This window comes from Acanthisitta chloris, unplaced genomic scaffold (genome assembly GCF_000695815.1).
Source record: "Acanthisitta chloris isolate BGI_N310 unplaced genomic scaffold, ASM69581v1 scaffold23674, whole genome shotgun sequence".
NCBI lineage: Eukaryota > Metazoa > Chordata > Aves > Passeriformes > Acanthisittidae > Acanthisitta > Acanthisitta chloris.
In genome coordinates, this window is record NW_008671326.1 from 24,824 (window position 1) to 51,273 (window position 26,450).

The 26,450-nt window shown below is 35.8% G+C and overlaps 1 protein-coding gene across 1 annotated transcript in view; it reads left to right on the forward strand.

The window, feature by feature from the left end:
- Positions 1–26,450, forward strand: part of RALGAPA1 (Ral GTPase activating protein, alpha subunit 1 (catalytic)) — a gene marked incomplete at its 5' end in the record, with an annotated part of 124,739 nt that overhangs the window by 19,929 nt on the left and 78,360 nt on the right. The window contains 11 exons of the mRNA XM_009074066.1: positions 950–1,138; positions 1,622–1,759; positions 3,924–4,072; positions 5,285–5,414; positions 6,184–6,421; positions 8,041–8,202; positions 12,379–12,519; positions 18,646–18,813; positions 22,121–22,245; positions 24,060–24,276; positions 25,401–25,577. Of these exons, the coding sequence (XP_009072314.1) occupies positions 950–1,138; positions 1,622–1,759; positions 3,924–4,072; positions 5,285–5,414; positions 6,184–6,421; positions 8,041–8,202; positions 12,379–12,519; positions 18,646–18,813; positions 22,121–22,245; positions 24,060–24,276; positions 25,401–25,577 (1,834 nt within the window). The remainder of the gene's footprint in view (positions 1–949; positions 1,139–1,621; positions 1,760–3,923; positions 4,073–5,284; positions 5,415–6,183; positions 6,422–8,040; positions 8,203–12,378; positions 12,520–18,645; positions 18,814–22,120; positions 22,246–24,059; positions 24,277–25,400; positions 25,578–26,450) is intronic.

Genomic DNA, 26,450 nt, shown 5'->3' on the forward strand with positions numbered 1-26,450 from the left:
GGGTACAAAAAAATGTATATGGGCTTGCAGAAGACTATTAGGCAAGTATGTGACTGATGAACTTGTCAGTTTAATTCTGTAATAATAAATTCTATTTAGTATGATACTGCTATGTTATGTCTATTTCCAGAGAGAACATACAACTTGTGTTAAGTGTGCCCTCCTTAAAACATGGGCAAAGAGTTTTCAATATTCATACCATGGACTCTGTAAAGCTACCTATTAGTGTAGTTGATCTGTTCTTTTTAAATCATAATTAGGGCATCGTGGTCTGTGGTAAATGGATTTACAGGAAGTTAGAACTTGTCTAACATTACATGTTTCTGGTCTATGACTAGTTGTTGCCAGCACAGTAGATGGAGAAAATGTTCTGAAGAGGATTTGATCAGCCATCACACTGACTCAAATGCGTGATTTTTAGAAACAATAATTCTGAAGTCTTTTCAGGGTGTCATTGTTTTAAGGATACTATTTTGTAAAGTCTCACTTAGCTAAAAATAGTATAGATGGCTACCAGTATTGTGTGTCGCTTGAATTTTTGTTAGGCATTTAGAATTGGTTTAACTCCACTCTTCCAAATCCTCTGAATGGAAGAAGTTGTAATAGAAACTTCTGCTCATTCGTTTAGCATATTTTTGATGAGTGTTTGGGTATTAATTTCAGCATGCTAGGTGTTTAGTAAATATGCTTGTATGGATTCTCATCTCTGGCAATGAAGTTTTCAAAGTACTTTCTTGACAAGTTTTCTTCTTTAAATGTGCGGGTTTTTTATGTTTTCAGTTTACATATGTAAGTGAGCAAACATTTAGGTTTAGGAATAATTTGTATGTTAAGATCATAGAGTGGCTGAATTTTTTCCCCCTTATCTCTTAGAACCTGTACATTATAGACCCCAACTTGAAATCAAGTATTGTAACTGGGTTTGGTTTCTTTCTTTTTCTACTCACAGGCATTTCTGTTGCCGATATGTGAAGCAGCTGCCATGAGGAAAGTAGTGAAGGTGTATCAGGAATGGATTCAGCAAGAAGATAAACCTTTATTTATGAAAGAACCTGAGGAAATAATGCAGTGCACAACTGTAGATTGTGATGAAAACGTTGACCATAATTCATCAGAGAAAGGAAAAGAAAGAGAAGAGGTAAAATATTGTTGGTTAATATTTGGGCATCTTTTTAATATGCTAATACAGAGCAGTGGCATCCTTGACAGTTTATATGTGGTTTACTTTGGTGTCAGAGCATGTATTGAGGAAAATAAGTGGTAAAACAGTGCATGAATGAGCTACCAATTTTATCCATTATCTGTAGATTTTTAATGTGGTCAGTTCAACTTAAAATTTCATGTCATTTTATGAACTGTTCTCAAGGTATGGATTATGCAGTGTGCCAACATTCAGCTGTGTCAAAATTATATACAAGTAAAAAGGTGAGGAAAATAGTAGTTGTTTCATTCAGATAGTTTAAAATAATTGCTACAAGCTTCATGACATACTGTTGTGTCTCTAAGGTGCATTTGTCTGCCATTGTTTATTATTTAATATCTATTATATCCTTTTTCCTTTAATATAAAGGCAAAATACCTGTCTATAAATCCATAGCATTCTAAGAAAAATATTTTTCAGGAAAAAGGTATGAACTCCAGTCATATTAGAAATTCAAACTGGACAAGAAATGGCTGTTATGAAGACACTTTGCATAAAGCGTCTGAAATTGATACTGAAGAGCAAAATGTACGAGCTGGGGTGCAGTCAGTATTGCAGGTATGAACTGGATTTGCTATCTCATTTTATCTAAATTATCTGTCTAAAATTATCTAAAGCTCTTCTTATCAGCACATGAAGAGGGGAATGCAATGCAATACTTCTGCCAGGGAATCCCATGCATCTCTAAATCATCTCTGAATTTTTAGAATTATTTTATGCATAACAAATATGATCATCAAATGTTAGAATAATGTTAGTGGTTCACTATATGCTTATTGACCTTAAGTAGGACAACATTTAGACCAGTGTTGGGTAACACAGTAAAAATAAATCTTTTAATTTTGGCTCACAACATGCATTCTGCTCTGCATTTTATCACAGAAAAAATAATCCTCATTTTAGTGCAACATCTTCAAATGTTTGTAATTGTTTTGTGAGATTCTTTAGTGGCTTTTTTCTTATACACTATTAGTTGCCACAAAACATCCAATCCTGTGTTTTTATAATCTGGATAATAAGACATATAGGTATATTTTCTCATATTTTTATGAATTACAGCATAAGTGTTTGAAAAATTTGATCAGACATCACGACTCTGCAGTGATATCCTTAAGGAATGGGAGGAGTTGCAGAAGTTGCCTAACAAAATTTTTTAACTGCTTCTAGGAAATTTGGCAGGGTAGAAATTGTGTTAATTTCCAATGTTCAGCAAAAAAGCTTCACTGAAATTGAGGCTATAGAAAATCAAGAGTGTATAATTTGAGGGTCTTTGAAACGCTCTTAATGTCATATATAGTGTGTGCATTTTATGTATAATATGTGTCTATATAGGTGGGGATAATACTCTTTTATCCAGCAGAAAATGGATTCTGGACTGAATAAAATGGATATGTGCATTTGCCATTTTACTGTCTGCTCTTTTACTGTGGGTGACTATGCTGATTAAAACTCATTGTTTTTACCACAGCTTGAATGATTTTCTGAGTAGGGTTTTCTTTTGTGCTGTACACTGTATATAACACAGATAAGCGTTGTGACTGAAATAACTTTTAAATTCATATGTTACAATAATTTAAGCTTCATGATCTTAGTTTACAATGACTCTTTAGAATATGAAGTGTTTCTGAGAAAAGAAATAGTGAATTATCTGTATCTGTTTCCAATAGATTACTAAGGTTTCCACATCTGAGAATGTCTCAAAGATTCTTCATGTTGAAGTTTTTTAGACAAAGGTTCATTTGACCACCTAATATCTTTCTTTTTGCCTGAAACAGTCAGGGCATCATTCTAACCTAGTACCATATCTCAGTTTGAGAGATTTCCTGCCTGGGAACCACATTTGAGTTTCTCTTTGAAGCAATAATCCAAGACTCCTGTCTTGACTTTTCTTCCCATTTAATGCTTGCATAGACTTATTTCAAGGCACTTAGAGTAGGTTAGGTTCATTAGTTGAGGCTGCATACTAATAGTTTTAATTATTAAAAATCCAAAGTTCTCAGTAGAAGGAAGTTATGACTGTAGGACCAATGATTTCCTGTACATGTACGTAAAAAACAATTTAAAATCTAGGCCTGTGATTCAAGTGCTTCCTAAACTTGCATAAAAATATAATAACACTTCAGTAGTAGCTCCTGTAACTTCTGCAGTGTCCTTGCCTATGGGTTTTTTTGCAATTTTTGGTCTGAAAGCCCTAATTCACTGGCCACTGAAGTCAGCCACTTTGGAGAAAGTATCCCTTTTCCTACTTTTGGTAAGCCTTACTGATCCCAGTGTAATGAATGCTTTAGTTTCCCAGAACATAATACAGGCAGTGTCATAGTGAAGCACACACCGCATGCCAGGACTATTTCAAGTCGTTCAGCGTATATTGTACTAGTCAGTTGCTGACTCACAGGTGGGACTTCTGTGCAGTTGACTTCTTTACTGGGACATTTTTGTCCATCGTACTAAAATAATCCTATTGAGTATCTTGTTGTACCATCTGTCTGTGAGAGCAAAAATAGACAAATATGGTTTTTGGAAAAAATGGGGAAAAGATCAGTCTATTGTTACTTAATCATTATTTTAGACTAGCATATTTGAACATATACTCCTGTGTGCATATGCAGTCTTTTCTGATAGCTATTTTCTGTTATAGATATTTTTCCTGGTTCTGTCAGCTGAATTGCTGAAGACATGAAAGTGCTTCAGGCTCATAACACTGGCTCTTTTCTACTTACAGGTTTTTATAATCAATTCTTCAAATATATTCTTTCTTGAACCTGCAAATGAAATTAAAGCTCTGCTGGACGAACATACTGATATGTGCAAACGCATTCTTAATATCTACCGCCACATGGTAGTCCAAGTGACCATGGACAAGAAGACATGGTAAAATGCTAATGCTCTTATCTCAGATTATTAGTTCACAAGATAAATGTGAAAATTTACTTGGTAGTAAGCGCAGAAGAATACTGTATGAACCAGTTTCTCTAAAACAGTAAATACATGAACTTGAACATCACAGGAAAGTTAATCTCCATCTCCTCTGTGCTATCTGTTCTGTTAAAGCCTGCAGTAAGCTCCTAGTTAATTTGGGGCAATTCAGGCCTCAGTGAAAAAAGAAGTAAGCTGGGATATACAGACTACTATTAAGGAGCTACGTATGATTGTTTCCAGGGCATTTTGGTCATGTATCGAAGTGTTAAAATATGAAAACATATATGAAGCTTCACAGCCTTATTTAAAAATAAACGAAAAATCCTTAGATAAGCATGAGTACCTATTATAATCATGTGTTGCTCTTGACCTGTAATTGTGGACAGGAATCTGTGTACTGTGTAACTGTATTGTTCCTTTTCAGTGCTTAAGGTGCCTAGCAGGTACAAAGGGCCTCACTCTCAAACGAATTTCTGTTATTTCCCACTCCTTTGAATAGCTGTCCATGCTGAGGTAGTGTATTGCCACCATTCTCCATTGCGAGGAAGCAGTAGCAAGGGGATTTCAAATGTGTGATTTGCTCCATTTTAACTTAACTTGCACACAGTCTGTCACTAGTGTTTCCTGTCATGTGAAGCTTGTCTCTTCTTCTGAGGAAATAAGGACTCAGTTCAGGGCTAGCCACTGGGAAATTTGGGATTGATAGCAGAAAACAGATTCTACTAGATCGGTATTTTCTTTCCCAGTTTCACATCAATGTAAAGAGGTGACTCTAGACTGTGACGGCAAAGATTGTACCACACAAAATAATTAATCAAGTATGTTAATGATAATGTAACATTGCCAAAACCTGTAATTCATAGGGAAAAAAAAAAAAGAAAGAAAAAGAAAAGCTCAGATTAAAACTTCACCTGTAATTTCAAGCCATTGAAGGAGATAGCAATTGAATGACTTGGCAGATGTTAGAGGGCAACAGGGACTTGTCACTCTCAAGTGTGAAGAGTAATTTCTTTTGCAAGAACCTAGTTAGGCTGTTTGTAATCATTATGTCCTGTTTGGAATGTGTTTGAGCAAATCAAGCTCAAGGTTATTATCTTAAAAAATGTCCTGGTGTATACAGAATTATAACAAAATGGTAACTCTAAGTTTAATACTGTTTTGCAGGGAACAGATGCTACTTGTGCTGCTCAGGGTTACTGAATCTGTGCTGAAAATACCACCCCAAACTTTCTTGCAGTATCAAGGAAGAAAAAACTCCACTTTAGCTGGAAGACTTGCAGGACCTCTTTTCCAGGCAATTACACATAAATTCACTTGAATTCAGCTTGATTTTGACAAAGAGATTAGATACAATAACCACTGTTTGCTAGTTTATCATCTTAAAGCATTGATACGTTACCCAGATAATGTGAATGGTGTGGATAAAAGAGCTGCCTATGTTTATTACTTTCTGCCCTTTACTTAATGACACTGTGACAAAACATTTTTAAGGTACTGTGAAATTAAAAAATTGCTGTCGTTTAGTTGAGTTGGAATAATTGGCAAAGATAACTGACAATGTGTGCAGTTTTAGTCTTCTTTCATTGCAAAATTAGCCAAAGTCAGCATGAAATCTTCTCTACTATCCATGCCTAACCAATTTTTTTATTCCTTACAGAAAGCTGTAGCAGATCCTTTCAAAGTTTAGAGCTGCAGAGTGCTGTTGTGGTGGGTTCTCTGTAAACAGGATCTGTAGACACTCGGATTCTTTAGTAGGAAAAAAAGAACACACAAGATAAGAATGCGCTGAGAACTAATTGAGAGCAGTATCACAAAACTCTTTGGCAAAACTTGTAAGATACTGAGAGATCTTTCATTAGTCGAACCAGTTGTTCCTGTATCTAAGCCAGAAACCTGTGTTAACATAACACTTCATGATTCACTGAAAGTGTGTGTACTGGTGAGGAAAAGAATCTCAGGACTGCACAGAAATTTGAGTGGTAGTTAGAAGTTTCCTTTTAAGTAGTAACATTTGAATGTTGTCAACTTAATGTTCACAACCCAACTTTTCTCTGTTCTTTTAGACTCTTATAGTAGCTTGGATCAAAGCAAACCTAAATGTGTACATTTCTCGAGAACTTTGGGATGACTTGCTGTCTGTAATGTCGTCACTGACGTACTGGGAAGAGCTGGCCACCGAGTGGTCACTGACGATGGAGACTCTAACTAAAGTATTAGCTAGAAACTTATATAGCCTGGACCTCAGTGACCTGCCGTTGGATAAATTAAGTGAGCAGAAGCAGAAAAAGCACAAAGGCAAAGGTAAGACAATACTGTATAGACATCATTGAATTTGAGCTGGGGTGATGAGATGTTGGACACAGGATAGTTTTGGTCTTGCCTTTTTTTGTATACCTAATTAGGCATCTTCATCACCTGAAATAACCCTGTTTGTTTAAGGTAAAGCTGCTTTTTAGAACTGCCATAAAACCCTTTTGTTAAGGTTCATTTCTGCAAATAGGCACATATGGAATGTAGTCCTTAAAGGTGTATTGAATTTAACATAAAATGTTACATTTTAGTGGATTATGCCTTGCTCCTTTTATCAAATCAGTTAGATAGTTGAGTAATAAAGATGGAAAAATGTGTAATTTTTAGTCTATTTTTTTTTCTCTCTCTATTGTAATTGATGTGGCTCTCCAGTCAAACCTGAGGGAAGGTACTTCCTAGTAATATCTTAGGGTTTGTTAGTGAGAAGTTATCTATGTGGATTCTCCCTCTTAAAGAGGATGTTCCTGTTGTAGGCCATTTTTGCTGAAGGCATACCACAAGCCTCTGTGCTTCTTATCTTGGGCAAAGGCATTATACACAGTATTGTTTTGTTCTTCTGGTGTGTGACAGTTGGACAAAAATACATTTCTCTGTAGTTGACCTTCAAAGGTTGTTCCAGACCATGCATTTTTGTTGTCCTGTACTGTACAGCTTTCTTCTTTTTCTCCCTAAAGACACAGTTAAAAAAAAAAAGAAGTCTGGTGTGGCATAAGAATGTGTAGAGTTATTTGAATATATGCTTAAAAAAATTTTACATTATCTGTATCACCCATACAGAGCCACATGAGAAAAGCTTATGTTAGTTTTTGGTAACAGAGTTCTAGAGAAAGCATCCATTGTTAAATGTGAGTTGCAGAGCTAAGTGCAGCTTTGGGATTATTAGATATCACACCATGCCAAGTTTCTTTGGCCCTGTTTGTTCACTAATAATAATGAACACGTTGGACTAGGTTTCACTTTCCAAGATGCCCTTTTAATGATTGTAATACAAGTTCAGTGTGGATGAGGAAATACATTGCAAATAGTCTTTACAACACTTTTTTTTTTACACATGTAATTTTTTGATAGATCCTCATACGAACTTTTATTTGCTTCAATATAAATGTCAAATCTGAATTTATTCCATCTTAACCTTACTATAGTATTTTTTATCAATTTCCAAAGGACCTTGTTCTCTGAGCCCATCATCATCCCACCTTTGTGCTTTTACATTTTGTGTAAAAATATTTTATTATCTTTATTTTATGTTCCTCAATGTCACAAAATTATTTGGAAAAAGCCGCACTATATTAATGTTACATAATGTATGATTTTGTGTGTCTTGTCTAGTAGGAACAGCAAAGGAAAAGGTAGATATTTTATCAGACTACAATCTTCAGAAACCCATTGTTTTCAGAAAAGAAAATTATGGTAGTTTAGTAGCTGCACCAACACTTCCGAAAAAGCATGAATATCTCCTAGTGTTAAGGCTGGCCAGGCTTTTGAAATCATTCTTGCATTGGTAACTTAATTTATACCATCCAGCTTTAAAACTCTTTGAAAGAACACAGCTGCAATTATCTGGTGATATCCGAATAGAAGTGAAAAGATTTGCAATTCTATTTTTGCAGGAGTTGGGCATGAATTCCCAAAGTCTTCAGTTGATAAGTCCTTTTCTAGAGGCTGGAGCCGTGATCAGCCTGGACAAGCACCAATGAGACAACGCAGTGCTACAACCACTGGCTCTCCAGGGACAGAAAAGGCAAGAAGCATAGTACGGCAGAAAACAGTTGGTAAGTAGCTGTAAAAGCTGATAGAAGTGACCTTTGAGAAAGCGTAAGGAATTAGTAACTGAGTTCTGTAGCAACACAGATAACTTTTTTCCACAGAAGTACACTCTCTATAATAATTTGCACATTAGTTCAGTGTGTAAGTTGTGCAGCCTTACGTGCATGGAGGGTAGCTGAATAGCTTGTGGTTACTGGAATTACAGTTACTGCAAATGAAAGTAATGCAGGTGATGTATTAATTCTTAATGAGGTTGATCACGTGTTTAAGCTGGATTGGAAAATAATACTGTTGTGTGTATATGAAGGAGCAAAAAGCTGGAATGGTTTGAGCAATGGTGCAGATAGGTGGGTAACAGAAGGTTTCTTAAATGTGTATTTTCATAAACTGCGGAAGACAGGTTGAGTGGTTTCTAGTTGTGCAAAGGGAAGTGTGAAAAGTAAGTGAACGGCTGCACAGTTTACAAAATGTGCTGTCTTTTGCTATACCCTGCATATTGCAGTAATGAAAGATTGACACAGATGTGTACACTTCTCCATTCCTGAAGTCATCTACTCAATTCTATTACTTGCAGATACTCTTTAGTGTGTTAGAAATGAGTGATGCTGAGCAGTGCCTTAGGTGAACTCCTCAAAAGAAGACTCATTTACATTCACATGATTTGCTTAGACTATGTTCACATGAACTAGGCTACAAATTTCTTTGTTGTCTCAGCTTGATGATCTCAGTGCTTTTCCTTATGTGAAGGAAAATTAAGCTGATTTTAATATTTTGTTTAAAAGAAGAACCTTTTAAGGAATTTCTCTTTTTCGCTATCTCTGTAGTAGTAGTAGCTTCAGTCATTGTGTGTTGTTGCTTCACTGATAGTTCCTGGAAGTAGGTACATTCTGACAGTTTTATAAATTGGGGACGCATATTGGCAGTTGAATATATAATTGTGCTAGCTCTGCAGAAATGAACATTTTCTTTCTTTTTCAAAAAATATTGGCAATGAACTTTTCAAGTCACAGAGATTATTTAGAGGAAGTTTTTATTTGAATATTTTTCAATATTCTCCAATTAAAAAATTTGTTCTCTCCTAAGGGTCTTGTATGGTAGAATTAATTGTCCTGTAAGCTGTACAGAAATGTGAGAAAATGAAGTCACTACACCAAAGTTTTCTCTGTTTTTTGCATATTTGAATGCTACACAGCTTTTCCTGTATCTCATGCTGACAGCATCTAGTTTTCATCATGGATCACAGATATTTTAAATGTAATTTCCGCTTGTCTGTAGGTAGTCTGTGATTAGTGCTTGAGGTGGATTTAAATCTTAATTGTCTTAACAAGGTAAAGCTCATATTAAAATTTCTCCTTCCCAAATTGTTAATATTTCAGATATTCCGTCAGAAGGTTATGTTGTTAGGTAGATTTATTAACGATTTTGCTTTGCTGCTATTTGAAAGATGGCTGTTTCTACGATATTAGCCTTAAAATGACTGGAATTTATCCTAATCAAGCTATATTTTGACCTGGTTAGCAGCAAACTAATCTGATTTTTGTTTCACTGTACTTCAGCTTCCATTGTTTTGTTCCTTTCCTCCAATTATCTTACATATTTGATATTAATAAGCCAAGTTTGTATTGTATTGTAACCAGTTAAATTTTCAGCTCTATTAATGCTGTAGGACAGCATCTATGGACAAGCATCCCAGCTAGGAGGATAGTAAGCAATGAAAAGCCCAAAAAGAGTTGCCAGCACCAAAATCCCAAACTATTCAGTTTTTTAAATGTTAATGAGGCAAACCTTACAAACCCTTACGTATGTCTTAACTGCCTGCAAACAGTTGCTTGTTATTGTCTCGCAGGTCTGCAAAGAGAGGTCTTCAGATGCTTCTTAATCTGTGCCAGTTAACACAGGGTCACATAACAAAAAATAGTCACAATAAGTAAAATCTTCTGTAGAACATTTTGCTGGTCAGATCTCCTTCAGTTTAACATTAGCTCCACAAGCTAAGTCTGGAATTGAGTCAGACCTTAAATATGTTGCATGATATCTGATATGTATTACATTCCCTTTGATCGTGAGTAATATATACTCTTTATATCTGAGTAGGGTGGGATGTGCATGTTGAATATTTTATGGTAAGAAAAAGCTGGGGTTTCTTTTTCATCTGTTTTATGTTGTACACAGTTTTGTGTACATCTGTGCACCTCTATTTTTTGAGCCATTGTCATGCCAGCACACATTTATTGCTGCACCTATGTGTGTGTGTGCGTGTTACTCAGATAAAAATCACAGCTTTTCTGATACGCAGTGTGTACATTTTAGCCTGAACTTATGTAAAGTAATTTTTGGAAAAGGGCCTTTAAACGTAGTATGCATATGGGTTGAAAAATCTTCTGTAAGGCTAGATACAGGCAGCAGGCTCTAGCAGTATAAAAATATTGTGTCAGAAAGAATGTATTAACCTTTTGTTCTGCTTTTGTGTATAGACAACAGTGGAAGGTTATAAACTGTCAAATACCTAGATCACATTCTGATGTTAAGTCTGCCTCTACTTAACTACTAAATGGAATGTAATATGGTGGAAAAGATCCAGTCAAATTCAGAGGAACTCTATATGTTCAAATTCGTAATCAACACAGTATCCAATCCCAAAAGCTTGATTTATTTAGAATCATTTAGGCTGGAAAAGACCCCTAAGATTTACTATGTAGCTTGTTATTTTTATTCTTGCCTACATTCATTTCAGATTCACAGTGATGAATGAAATGCATCTATCACTGTGTCCTGGATTTTATTATTGTATCTCTTAAACAAAGAGATACTAACGCCTTGCACGTAATTGCTTTTCTTTAAAAAAAAGTGGTTTCTGTCTTACAAACTAAATTTAATAGAGTATGGCTTCAGTCTTAAAAGGTCTATCTTTCTGAATTGTTTTTTTAAACTGATATTAAGACTCCACTTAAGTTGTGCTGCATTTGTCAAATATATTTTCTGCTCTTTGTGACCTACCCAGGTTATCTGCATGTTGCTCTGAGCGACAATTCTTTATCCTGGCTTAGAAGTATGATGTGCTCAACTTTCACTGCACTCCATTTATATACTGATTCCCATACAGGTCAGGAGCACTAAGATTCGAGGTCTATATTCCATGTTATTTTGAAAATACGTATATTTAGAAAAGTTCAAAAGCTGATTAAATATTGCAAAGATAACATTTATGTAAGACACACTGAAGTTCCCTCGAAGAAGTTTACTAGCAACAATTTTAAAACCAGTTAGCAAACTTGCAACACTTTGCAAAGGAAGCTGCTTGAAACAGCTTCCAGTGTACTTTGAGGTGGGATGCAGTATCAGTTCTTGCTGTGTCTCACTCTGACAAAAGAAAACAAACACCATGAAGATTCATTTTAAATGTATTGGAAAAGCTGCAGGTAGAACCTTGATTGTGATACCACAGTTCTGATGTAAGGGTTCCATTCTGTAGGACTGTTGGTAGGATGTGAGATGTGGAAAGGTGAATTAATATCAGGTTAGCAAGATTTATCCTGTATCAATTGAAATCCAGACCCTCTAGATAAGGAACAATTGAATGCTTTTTGTTGTCGAACCATTTCACTTCAGTTATTTTATTTCTAATGTGGAACTATAACAAGTTTTATTGCAAATTTCTCCACACAGAACTGATCATTTTATCCTTATGCTTTTGAATCTCTTTTGGAGAACATGAATTCAAGAGTATGGGTGTGTGTAAAATACAGAGATGCATTTTCAGGAGAAAATCAAAGGAAACTAGAAAAATGCAAATGTAGTGTAAGTTGCTTTTTCTGTTAAAAAAAATTTCAAGTTTCAGGGCTTGAGGAGCAACTTTAACTTTGATTTTTCAACCCCTGATGCAGTGGGAAAAAGTGTTAATTAGTTTCTTGATTTCAAATGCAAAATCTTTGTAATTGTCATAATAAAGGCATTGTTGCTGCTTTACATAAAAGTTGAAAACTCAGAATGTCCTATGTGTCCACTGATTTTTTTCTTTCTTACAGCTCTGCCAATATCTGCCGTGCTGAAATGTTTTAATTTTTGAATTTTCTTCCTTTTTATCTTTGTTTTCTCTGTTGCTGCTTTTTCTGTGACACAAGCCTTTCATTATAGTCACTCTTCTTTTTTCCTTCCCCACTTCTTTCTTTTCCTTTTTAAAGCCATGAGAAGCCGATCCATTGGTGAATGTGCTCTGCCATCGGCCTATATACGCAGTGCTAAAAGTGCTCCTGTTCTGATCCATACTTCCAAACCCTTCTTGCCTGATATTGTTCTCACTCCCCTTTCTGATGAGCTTTCAGGTAGTGCCACCTCTGCTAATTTCTGCACCCCCTTTATCACTTTTTAAACCTTCTGCTTTCAAATTCTGCTAAATCATTAAATTTTTCAAAGTAAAAATACTTTGGGGATGGTGGGAGAGGGGAAGAGATTAAGAATGAATATTTTGAGTTGTGTAAGATACCATGCTATTTTACAATTCATTCTGGAACTGTTAGAAGTTAGTGCTGTGCCAATGTTTGCTATTATGAAAGTGAAATTGAGAGAAATCTCTTCACTTTTCCAATTTATTGGTAAGGAGTAATAGAGCATCTGTCTACTAGAGGGTACAACTACTATAATTTTTTTTATTTCTGATGAGTGAGGGAGGGAAAGGAAGAGCTTAATTTTACTTTGTTTTCCCATTGCATCTTTCTATGTAAATTTTTGAATTCAGTGTCATAGATGTTGTGTGAACAACCATGATGATACACTTCAGATCCCATGAAAAAAGAATGAAGTATATGGTAGCATATAATACACTTCAGAATATGCCTGGTTTTCATTAATATATAAAAGCATTTTAAAAGTCTGTAGTTTGGAATTCACAAGTGCTGTGTTTTGGTTTTATTTTCAAAATGATCCATTTTTTAAGAATTGTGGTTTTCCTCAACATTCTGTTTGGTCCAGCAGGGTGGTTGGCTACAAGTTTGACAGTAGCTTACTTTAGATAATTTTCTCTGAACAAATAGGTTCAACAATTAGAATTATCACAGATTTGAAAAATGCATGTTTACAAATTATGTTATTTTTCCTGCTATTACATAGGTATAGATTAGTGTTGTGTTCAGGCTGACAATCATGCTATGCCCCTGTCTCAATGAGTGAAAAAAACCCAAAAGCACAGTGGGAGGACTATATATATTTATAGTCAAACTGTGTACAAATTTATGGAGTTAATGACAGTAATGTTTTTATGCAAGACATTTTTTTTCTTTTCTGTCTCTCCTGTCTGCCTTTGTTACCAAGAAGTACCAAGAACTGTATCTTCATAACTGTATTTTGTCATGTGTCACATGTCACAAAATTCTTGTTGTGGAACAGAAACTTGGTGACATAGTATTCAGTCTAAGAACATAAATGAAGAATCAAGGAAGTTCAAGGTACCCATTCCAGAGAGTCCAGACTTTAACAACGAACAATTATAAAGTATTTGAATGCAATTCTTGACACCGCAAACAAAGTTTGATAAAATACAAATTTTTCTATGTAATAAATTATAAACGTATGAGTGCAAAGGGTTATGTCTTCCGAGATATAAATTATTACAACTTAGAAGATAGGGATTTTTATAGGCATGATACCTGAACAGCCTATTAGGAGATAGATCTTACCTGGCCATAGCATTGTTGGAATTGGTCAATTCTTAATGAAGATCTTAAGAGCACCTGCAGCAGGGAAGGAGCTTTCACAATGAACTCTTCTTTTGTCCCATAATCACTGTTAGATAACTATCCTGTCTTAAAGAGGGCAAAAGTGCTTTTGTAGTAGTTTTATCATCCATGTTTCTGAAAAGTTCTGGCTTGCTTCTAATGCATGCCAAACTTGATGTCTCCCTTGCTATTATCCTTTTTGTTAATACTTGTCCAATACAAAAACCGCATGACCAATGTAGTCCTTAAAAATAAAGTAATGTTACAGACCTTCTAACATAGAAAAAGTCCTAGGCCCTTCCTGGTTTTGGTGTCTTCACAAACAGATGGGTGCTGCAGCTGCTTCATGATGTGCCCAAGAATCTTGACCATTGCCAGAAAATTGAAAAAGTCTAGTGAAGGAAAGCAAACCATTGGAGTGTTGATGGGGAAGTAGCAGAGTAAGGGAAACACTGTCCACTGGATCAGAGTGCATTTTGCTCTTTTAATTTTCTGCCTTTTAATTGCGCTCTTTCCTTTTTTTTAAAAACATGAAGCTTTATCATTTCCTTGCCTTTTCTTCTTACAGTAAATATATTCTTTTCTGAAACCTTCTGTTTCCAGATGTGCAGCATGTAATTTGGGAAGTAATCAAATTGTTTCAATCTAAAGTGTATTCTAAGTAATTAATGACGTTTAGCTAGCTGTGACAGCCCTTCTTCTTACTTCATGGTTATATGGATATCCCTGTTAACCAAAATGACTTTATGAGCCAACACAACTCGAAGGAGGGGACATTTCAAATGATTCCAAAATAATAGGATGCCTAATACTAAGTTTTCATAAGTAGTGTGCAGGTCTTTTAGTGTGAAACTCCTCGTTGAAAGATGGACTCACTGCACACTGGTGAATCTTGACAGGGAGTCCAACAGAAAATATTTGTGCCCAAACCTTTACCTTATGTACAGTATATTCATTTTCAAGAGTTAGGCAGAACATCTGTCTGTAATTTGTTATTTATTGAGATACAATGTTTCTGCCTGAAGGTCAGTCAGTAAGTTAACAAAATATTTTGCAAAAACTCAGTGTCATCTAGCATCATAGAGTATGCTTTTCCTAAGATTGTAATTCCTTCATGTGTTTCTAAGTTATAATATATATTCATGTCCATAATATTTGCAACTTTCAAGTAGAACCCAAAAAGGGGAAGTGGAGATTTATGCTTCGAGGTGTTTAGTTAGTAAAGTGATTTGGTATGGTATATGTGTTGCAAATCTGCAATATTTCTAAAGAACTTGTTCTTTAGCCTGTTTGATTCATAGAAAATTCAGTGTGACATGTTTAATCCCAGAAACTCACAGAATGTGTTCTTATGACAAAAAAAAAAAGAAAGCTGAAAAGCAAAACATGTTTTTTCTCCATTTCCTGAACTAACTTTCCATGATGAACTACAAACCTGCCCCAATGTTATATGGGGATTTTCTATTAGCAGTCATGCTGTCTTGTCAGAATGTGTCTATCCATGAGTTTGCATTTTAGCATATCTGTCTGCCACTTGATGCTGAAAAGCTACCTTCTCTTTCTGCCTTCTAGCAGAAAAAGGAGGGGTAAGGTTGATTTAAGTTGTGATTGGCTAGATCTACCAATTTCTGTCTCTTAGTCACTGTAACATATAAGGAACCAGGGCAGCATTTCTCCTAAGTAAATGCACTGTGTCAGGTACACAGTCTTCTTGGTGCACAGTTGCAATGTGCAAACTGCTTGGGAGTTGATGGGGTCCCAGTTTGGCTGTGTGCAAGGGTGAGCCCTGGTTGTGAAGGAGCTGTTCATTTGGGGTTTTGGATATTGTCTGTGTTTTCAGTGTCAATATTGCAATAACAGCACATTTTTCATTTCCTCTGTTTCTTCCTCTGTTCTACAAAAAAGAAATCTCTATTGGCATAAGCACATGTTTGAAAATGTTTGTGTACTTGTATGTGCTAGCCATGCATATGTGAGCACCTAAACTGAATACTGGATCAACACTGAAATAAATCTAGCTGAATTTATTTCAATGTGTGGAGCTACTTGGTGTGCATCAGGAGTTCTCTATCCAGTTATTTCTGACATCCTAGAAAGTCATGATCACTGCATGCATGCACAGCATGCAACTCCTAGGCTGCTGCTTTAGATCAGGTTGAGTTTAGAATAGGTATGAAAGATGCATACTGAGGGCACAAGATGAAATCGATATATCGTAGTTGCATACATTAATCTTATAGATAACATTATACGTATTTTTGACTGAATCCTGTGGTCCTTTCTTTGCAGCTGTAAGAAATAGCCTGAGACAATGTAAGCAAAACCTGTGTTGATTTCTGCCTAAGTCAGGAGAGAGTTTGAAATATCAGTTCCAACAAGAGAGGGACACCATTCACTTCAGAGCGTGTTAATTCATGTAGTTCGTAGTAAGTTGAACGGTGAGAAATTAGTTGCTTATCAAAGCTAAAGAGAAAAGGGATAATAGATGATTTTTCAGTTCATGTTTATTTTCTGAGATAGATCGGATGCCTATTCCCTTTTTCCAATACAGATCTCTCAATTCCCTGCCATAATCATAGAATCATAGAATTTAAGGGTTGGAATAGACCTTACAGATCATCTAGTCCCAACCCCCCCTGCCATGGGCAGGGACACGATCAGGTTGCTCAAGGCCTCATCCAACCTGGTCTTGAGCACTGCCAGGGTCGGGGCAGCCACCACATCCCTGAGCAACCTGTGCCAATGTCTCACCACCCTTGTAGTAAAACACTTTTTTCTAATATCTAACCTAAACTTCCCCTCCTTCAGTTTGAAACCATTACTCCTTGTCCTGTCATTGCAGTTCCTAACAAATAGTCCCTCTACAGTTCTATAGTAGCCTACAGTTCAGTAAACTTTGTATGAGTCAAACTTTAATTTTCAAGTTTTAACTTGAGCATGGAACTACCACTTTTCATCTTCTTGGAACACATATGTTTCATTAAATGCAGCCGTACCTCATTCCTCTGGTTGTTATGCTTTGTTCAGAAGGAGAATATGCAAAAATTCAGCTCCAGCTCTAACATTCTTTAAGAAGTGTGAGCACCTCAAGACAGGCTTTTAAAGGGGGACTTCAGATTATCAGTATTCAGTCATCCACAAAGTAGTAAATTGAAATATACCTAATATTTAGTAATAATGTAAATATTTAAAAATATAATCATAAGCATAGTTGCATTTTTTTGCCTGTAATACATCAAAGTTAGGAGAGGGAAAGGGGCTTAAATTTTGTTCTGATTTTAAGTAAATTCACTGTTGCAGTCCTGAAGTTAAATCTCTAGGCAGAACAATGAGGTAAGTGTTTATTGCAGCAAATAACTGTTGTTGGTGTTCACTTAAGCTATTTACTGTTATTTCTGACTTTAAAAACATATCTACAGCTTTGTAAGTAGTAGGTAGTAAAAAATTAATCTGGGCAATAAAGGATTCTGTAAAAAGAAATTAACAAATATAGCAAATAAGCTGTTTTTACCTTGCTGTTCAAGTGCTTAGGTAAAAAAAAGACTGCAAGGGATAACACAAATTCTTGCAATTAATTGAATTGTCTGTAAGGGATATTTAGTCTTGCCTACTCTAGTGATTTGATAGTATGCAGTGTTCCTATAACAAAGCAGGAAACCTGAAGAGGTGTGTGAAGGTTCTTTATTTTTGTGAGTGATGTGAAGTGAGCTAAATATACTTCTATGCAATTCCTAGGTGATCCATGTTGGAACTGCAGTTTTCATTATAGTTAACTATGATTTGTACTGACACTAACATATTAGGCATCCAAGAAGTACAAGGAATCTGTAATTTAAATGGTCATAACAAGCATTCTGGTCTTTTCATAAACTAAAAAGAGTTGACACTAATGTCAGCTCTTGTGAGGCTGCAGGATGGCTTTTGGTATCAGAGTCTTTGATTCGGTAATTCTCATAAATGTTGCACTTCCTCTAGTAAAACTGGAAGAAGAGAGGGAGGTAAGCCTTCATTAAGTAATTAGTTTCACATTTCAAAGGTAAGAGACAAAACATCATCCTAGGGAAAAAGGGTATATCTTTAAATTGTCCATTATGTCATCTTTTCTGTATAGGGTCAGCTCTTACTTGTAATTTAAAAGCTTTACTCTTTAGGTATACGCTGTGTTACATATCCTGTGATATTTATAGTTGTATTATCATATTATTTTGATATTTCAGTAGTTTATATATATTCATACAAGTTATGAAAAAGTAATAGTTTGCCACTTCAATAGACAATTCTAATTTTCCAGAAAATTTGCTTGTTTTCTTTGGAGTTGCCAATTTTTCTGAAGATGTAAATTCCACAAAGGGAGTACTACTGTTAAGTTGATTTGTATTCCAGTAACCATTTCCTGGACAAGCTATCTGGAATAATATTCATTGAATTATTGAACTTATTGGCACAGCTCTAGCTTTAACTGTATTTCCAAACGTTCCATGATCTCACTGTTTATTCTCATGCATGTTAACATTTATAACTGTGTTCTGATGGTCTAACCCATTTATATTACATTCTGTACTGGATATTATGTGCGTGTGTTTTTAACACTCTAGTACTCAAAAAAGTGTTTTTGTTGTACCTAAGAAAACAAGGCTCTGGAATTTCCTGGCTTTTAAAGTCACATAATTAGTGGTAAATATAAATTGTCTCTGCATGTAAATTTTTTTGCATGTTACATATACTTTTTTCCTGCAGACATTGACGATGCTCAAATTCTACCACGTCCACCTCGAGTCAGACATTTTTCACAGAGTGAGGATGCTCCAAGTGAAGTTTTTGGTGCATTAAATGAGGAACAGCCACTGCCACGAAGCAGCAGCACCTCTGACATCCTGGAACCATTCGCAGTTGAACGAGCCAAAGGTGCAGTTCCTGTCATTGACAGTTCATCCCATCATGCTCCAAGCTTACAGAGTTCCACTGAAACCTCTTCAATGCATAGATCCACTGAAAGCCATGTCACTGATACAAATAGCAGAGAGTCCTCCTTGGAAGTTGGGGATAGTATTTATGACCATCTTTGTCATTTAATAGGGCCAGTAGAATTTGCAAACACAGCCTTTGAACAGAGCCAATATGTTGACCTTGAAGGTGAAGATGATCTCCTTTCCTCTCTGAGAGAATATCTTAAAGAAAAAGAAGAACTTTGCGGTAACTTTGAGATAGATAAATGTGAGGCTTCTGCTCACGAAGTTGATGCATCAGTAAATAGGAATGATAGATTACCACTGGATGGATTAGAAAATAGAGATCAGACTGGTCAATGCACGAATAGCATCACTGTTACAGAAAGAGCCGATAACACAGAGCTGCACCTAGAACAAAACCAAAGTGGCTTTATAAGTAATATTGCACCTACTCAAGTAGACTTCTTTACAAGAAATCAAGCGCTCAATAAAGCCAGACAGTTAAATACTGATAAACAGTTTGAAAGCATGTTTGATCATGGGTCAAGTAGTCCTAGCAGCAAAGAAAGGAAGAGATATTTGTACAGACAAGCTGCCACTGAAGCTGACGTAGATTTAGTTGTGGAAGCAGAGGTAGCTGAAAAGCATAGAAATATCCAGTTTAATGAAAATGTGACCAACTCGCGTATTGTCCATGCCAAGAAAATTCTTCCTAAAGCACAAGTTGACCCTCAAATGCCTCATGTCACAGGCACAAGCAAACTGGCACCAACTAAAAGGAGTATATCTGAAACTGTAACTCACAGGGCCAAAATCATGAAAATAACGACTAAAAAGAGAAATAGTGTTCATGTTACTTTTAGGCCATCTACAGAATCGGTTCAATTTTACAATCCTCTTGAGAGCAAAGAGGCTGCTTGGAAAGCAAGACTTCGTAAGCTCGGTGGCTTCAGTAGTAGCAGTAGTGGTAGCAGCAACAGCAGTAGCAGTGCAAGCACTAGCTCATCAACTGCCACAGAGCTGGTGAGACCTGGAATATATAGACCTCTAGATGCAATCAATGCTGCTTCAACTGGCGGCAAACAAATTAAGGAATCTACAGAAACTCAAGCAGCCATGTTGCAAAAAGAAGGTATTGCAGCTAGTCCGTTCCAAAATCGTAGTGCCTTTAGGGCACCAGGTCAGGAGTCAGCACAACAGCAGGGCTCCCTGGGTGGTGTTTATAAAACTGTTGTACATGCTCTTTCGAAGCCGAAGGCAAATGTTTCCCCACAGAGGCAGAACAGAATGCCAGCAGAGGCTCCACTGAGGGATCTGTACAGTCATGTAATGGGCTATTTTGGAAGGAAAGCTGCAGGTGAGCACTAACAGTGTGCAGAGCGCAAAAGGAGAAAGGCAGCAGCACCAGTTTGGCTTAATGCAACTGAAGCAAGCTCTGATAAGCAATCAAAAGGCTTTGGGATGATCACTGCTTTCCCTGTTTGGTTATGCATGCGCCTACAGCCAGCTGATTTTTCTACCAGCATAAGTTACATTTACATACTTTAAATTACTAATTTTCCTTTTCAAGATATTTAGTTGAACCTCTTTGCTGCTGAAGACCATCAAGTTAGGGAAGAGGAAGAGACAGTAAATGACCTAATAAAGGATTAAGTGTTGAGACTTTTGAATTTTCATTTACCATGCAGAGCCTTAAAATTCAGCCTACTGAATGATTGGCATATTTGGTCAGAATGTGCTATTCCACTGAGTGTAGTTTGTTTGTTGGAAGGACCTGGCTCTTGACCAGCTAGGTTGAACTAATTGTATTCCCGGTTCATTTAGTGTGTTTTCTTCTTCCTCATCATCCTCTTCCTCCTCCAAAACAAAAAAAAAAGCCTCTTAAATTTACATTTGGAGGTCAGTTTAGGTATTTTTTTTAAAAACAGTCTGAAACAGCAATCTGCTGTTACTATAATAATTTCATTGCAACAATTCTCTGAGTCTAATCATAAGGTTTTGAGTCTTTTTCAAAACATGCTTAGTCCTTCCTATATTCATTCATCAAAATGGCTGCAGTTACATCTTGGCAACATCTTTCATTGCTTTCTTTTTTCTTGGAATCATCTTGAATGTTCATGAAGGTCTCATGATAGTTTTTCTCCTGCTAACTATGAGACTTCTGTGGACTGATCAAAAAAGAAGGCTATCACTCTAATATCCATTGTCTTAGTTCACATAACCTTAAATGAACAATAAATTAACTTTCAGCAGTAATGCAGGTTTTCTTTTTTTTCCCATTGTTATTCTGGCATGCTTAACAGAGGATTCTGCAATGCATCCTGCATCGAGATGTTAATGCCACCTGAGGGCAGTCTCTGTAAGCGTAGCACCCGAAAGCATCACTGTCACGGGTCTCACAAAAACGATTTGCTGCTCTGCAGAATCTAGACTTCTGAAAAAGAGATACCTAGGAAGCACCAATTTTAGAAGTACCTGTTATTTGAAATCTGTAACATTTCACAGAGCTTCACTGTTAGAATAAACTACACTGTGGTCTCACGAGAGATGACATTGAGGGAAAAATCCTTACAAAGAGAACATGAACTTGAGTAACCTGAAGACTCTAAAGGTGAATATCATGAAGTCAGGTGTAACAGCCACAGTTAAATAATGAACGGTGTAGTTATATCAAAAATATAACACTGGTAGATGAGTGAACTTAATCAATTGTTTATAACCATTGATCATCCAGAGTTAGAATTTCAGTCCATGTACTAGCATGTAATTTTATTACGTAACATTTTCTTTGCACTATTTATACTAACTGAATACAGTGCCACATTGCCATTTGTCATTAGTATATATTACAACATTGTTTACTTTTCCCACTACATTGCTTTTCATGAGGAATGCAATGAAGAAGGAGCCTGTACGAATCATACGTTTTTTAGGATTTGTTACTTACTTGTGATATGGAGGAAGAACATATGCTTTATCCTTAAAGCAAGCATTAACAACTTTGAGTAGTGCTTACCTATAAGCTTCCTGCTCTTAAAGGTGGAACTGGAAATCAACTAACCCCTGCTTAGTGGGAAGAAGAAGCCATACTAATTCTGGAAGTAGAATCTGCTTTAAAAGAGGGACATTCTTAAAATGCATGTTTGGCAATTTTGATTTCTTTATTTCTGTTAATTAGCAGGGGTTTTTTTCATTTGTTTCATTTTCTTCTGAAAATGTCTTGATGCATTATTTACTATAAATGGTTATTCATTTGCTTTTAGCCAATAGAGAGGACACGAGTCCAAAGCTGCATCCTATTGATAGTGATATTGGCAATAGCAATACAAATGTTCCTGACCTCATGGATGAATTTATAGCTGAGAGGCTCCGCAGTGGTAGTGCACTGGTAAGCCTTTAAAATTGCTATATTTCCATATTTAAGTCTTCATATATGTATGAACTTGTAAATGATATTATCAATCAGTTCACTAAAATGTATTTCCCTGGCTTTTAAGAATCAGAATTGAGAATATCGATTTGACATAGATTCATGCCATTGACATAGATTCATGCCATTTTATACTATACATTCATGACTATGAAATCTTTATTGTGGAAACAGTGCAGAAGTTGCTGTCAGATCAATAGTCTCATCAAATTAAGCAGCCTTAAGTGCACCTGTAAATATCTCTTGTACCTGGACACTTTCAGAATAACAGTTTACATGTAGATTTGCAGTCCTCAGAGTGGTATGTAGTTAAGTATGATGCAGTAGTACAGTACTGTTCTCTACAGGTATAGTCAACATAACAGACAACAAAACTACTCCAATATATATTTTTCCTTTTTTTAAAATTTCATTTCCAAGTGTTGAATAATTTCCTGTAAGCAGTGTTCTGATTGAATCAACTTTTCATATGCTTTCTTCCTGCACTTTTCCAGAAGTGTCATGTTATTTGGAATGGCATTCATAATGAGAAATTTTAATCAATTTTAAGTTGATAATTTCTGATTACTGTTGAATGTTTACAGAACAAGACAATTGATTTGAAGAGATGAGTACATATTAACTAGCAATGAAAGGGAAAATGCAAAAAAAAAGTTGCAAACGAAGAACAGAATGGGTAACAATTTAAATATAGTGTTTCAAAATTGTTCAGCTATTTTTTCTGCTTAGAAGTTTTTGAGGTCATTTCAAGACATGCCCCTGTAAGACATGCTTGTATAGAAAGTTGTCAATAAGTAGTTGTTGCTAATAAGGGGCAGAAAACGTGTCTTTGAAGTGATTTTAAAAAACCTCGTTATTTATCATCATCTTTTATAAATGGCAAGACAGGATCTATAGAGTTTGTACATATGCATGCTTTTTTTCTCTTTTGTATTGCACTCATGTTTATGGAACTTGATTGTTGATGCAAAGTATTCTTGTTGGTAAGTCTTGAGTTACAAGACAAAAATGCTAACTTAAAGTCTATGAAAAATGTTAACTTAGTCTGCAAATTATTAAAACAGAAATCACCACAGCTGGCCCCAAAAGAAGAGAGAAAGGGAGGGAATGCTATTTGTTTTGAGAATTGATACTTCCTTTAGGTAGCAGGAAAGGGATGAGATAAATATGAATAAATACTTGAAAACTGCCACTCATTTTTTTTATTAGCACACAACAATAGATATTCCTCCTTAAAACAGTACCAACTTATTAAGATTAGTTTTAAGTTGCTCTGTCTTTTGAATGCTAAAACCTTATCACGAGAAGCTTGTCAGTCTGAATTAATCTCTAATCAGTAGTAGGGTAGTAAAAGAATGCAGAAATTACTGGGCCTAGTGTAAAAACAAGGCATATTTAGGCTCATAATGCATAAAGATTTCAAGCCATTTCATAAAATGTTTTTTCTGCTTTTATCTTCCTTCACTCTGAACCAAACAGCCCTATCTGTGGAGAAGTATGCCTTAAAGAAAGACTTCAAATAGATCACCACCTTACTTGTACAGGAGCAAATCTGCATGTCTTATTTCTGCTCCATGCTGTCTGGGGGTTTGGAAAGTCTTGGCCATATATTTAGTAGGATGATGATTTCTTGAACTGTTCTGAACTATAACGATGACAATTCTGAACTATTTGATACATTCTGACATTGGCAAATGTGGGATTGCTTATTACATTTTAGGTAAATGAGCCATCCAAGATTGTAAAATAATTCATGTCTCTTCAATGTTTAGAATGTGACAAGAAGAGGAAGCAGTCCTGGAAGCCTGGAAGTTCCCAAAGACCTTCCTGATATATTGAACAAGCAGAACCAAATGCGTCCTGTAGATGACCCAGGTGTGCCCTCTGAGTGGACATCCCCTGCCAGCGCAGGCAGCAGTGACCTCATCAGTTCCGACAGCCACTCTGACTCCTTCAGCGCCTTCCAGTACGATGGCCGCAAATTTGAAAGCAAGTATATTTTTACCAAAGTAATAGTGTTTTGATTAACTGATTGCAAATTCCCCTTCTTTTTTAATTTCCCTCCCCTGGTAAAGTTGTCTGTAGAGGGAGATTATTTTGACTTCCCATTGAAATCATTAGCACATTAATGGAGCAAGAAGGGTTCTTGTGAGAGGCTGTTGTGTTTTTAGTATATTAAACAAAAGAGCACTGGAATACTACTGTACAAAAAGCAGAACAACATTGAACAGAAGTTAGAAAGCAATATTGCCTTCTCCCGGGAGCATATCCATCTGCTTTGCACGAAATATAAAAAAGAAGGGTTACTGATTTTGGAAGTTATTCTAATTCTTTTGAAAACATTTAGGTAAAACTTAAGGACTTGTAATATTTTTACAGCAGCTTTTGCACAGTTATAGATTAATCAAGATATTAAGTGTAATATCATAATAAAGTCAGTATGCTTTGTTAAAATTACTGTGCTTTGTATAATATCATAATGCTGCTCATTCATTTTATTTATCCGTTCTCACACTTGTTCAATAGAAGAGGTCATTATTGTTGCTAGGAATTATAACTTCATGTACTATGTAAGGTAAACATAGTGTTTATATGGTAGAATTTATTGATGAAATGACAATTTTTATATATATTACTATTATGAAACTAAGCAATGGTAATTAAGCCTTCATTTCACCATGACATTTTTTCTTAAGTGTTGAAAATAACATTTGTTAGCATATCATTTGCCATAATATTTTTATTTTGAAGCTTGTGCTTTCACAATGAACTTGAAGATTTCTTCCAGCTTGTAAATTTTGCAAATAAATTCCTTAATGGATATTTCCATTTTTCTTTAGCTTTATTAATATGTAGGTGCACTTAGAGCAACTAAGCAGAATACAGGACATACAATAGGAATCTCTTCTGCAGAAGTGCAGTGATTGGTTTATGACAGGAAAGAGAATATTCATAATAGTCAATTACTTTCTGTTTGCAACAGTGTGTTAGTAACATAGGAGATGCACTTAAAAGGTGAACATGGAGAATTTTGGAGGTCCTGGACCTTTGGGTTTTATTTGTATTAGTGGTATTTTTAGGTTGTAAGTTAATACAGTGCTTTCCTCATACAGATTTCAACTTTGGCACTGAGGCAGGGACACCAGCTTCTACTGACGTTGATGCAATTTCAGGACAGCAACAGAGTGCTGAGGAGCAAGAAGTGGCCAGTCTAACTACACTCCACATAGATTCAGAAACAAGTAGTCTCAATCAGCAACCATTGTCTGCTGAAGCTGCAACTATTACGGGTAAAGTAGTTTTTTAAAAAAAGACTTAAAAAAAAGCAAGCATTTATTTCAGAATTTTTTCACCCATCCTGAAGAATGCAAGTTCTAGCTTCTGCCATGAATTTATATTCTATTTAAGATGATTCTTTTATTTCACTTATTTTTGATTGCTATTGAAAAGTAATGTGTGAAATAACGTAAGTGGAAAACCTTTGTCTGACATAGTAACCCATAAGGTCTTTGGCTTGGTCCTAAATGTATTTTAAACCCTTCATGAGAAAATCTATACAATTACCAGGAAGAAACTCTTACCATGTAATGTACAGTAGATCTCTTATAAGTGTCCTTTTATTACTGGGAGTTAAATAACTACTTTTCAGGAAAAGGTTTTTCTTTGAAAGCCTTTGACAGTGCACTTTCAAACCAGTGTATCACGCTGAAGTATTACGGGATTCTTTTATATACATCCGTCTTAACATCTCTTTATATTGTCTGTTGTGTAGCTGAGACCTTTTACTATGCAAAAAGTTATTGTGCTGTGTAACATCACTTTCCATTTGCATGATTTAAAAATTGTTTTTCTTTTAATGCTTTACTTGTTTTCATGAAAAAATCAGCCTGTAAGGAAGGAGTGTTTAACAGCCTCAGTTGATGAGGTTGATGTTCCACCACTTTATTTTGCCACTGTTACCTTGGGAAAGAGAGGAACTGTTGGGGTAGCAACCACCAAGTGATGCAGTTAAGCCAAACTGAATGGGCTCCTTTCTGAAAGAGTGAATCCTTCTCTGTGAGGAGGATTTGGAAGAACGGCCTCTTGCCAGGTTTTGTAAAGGGAAGTAAAGATGTCCATAGTAATTTTCATACTCCTTGTTCCCTAAATGTTACACACGATCA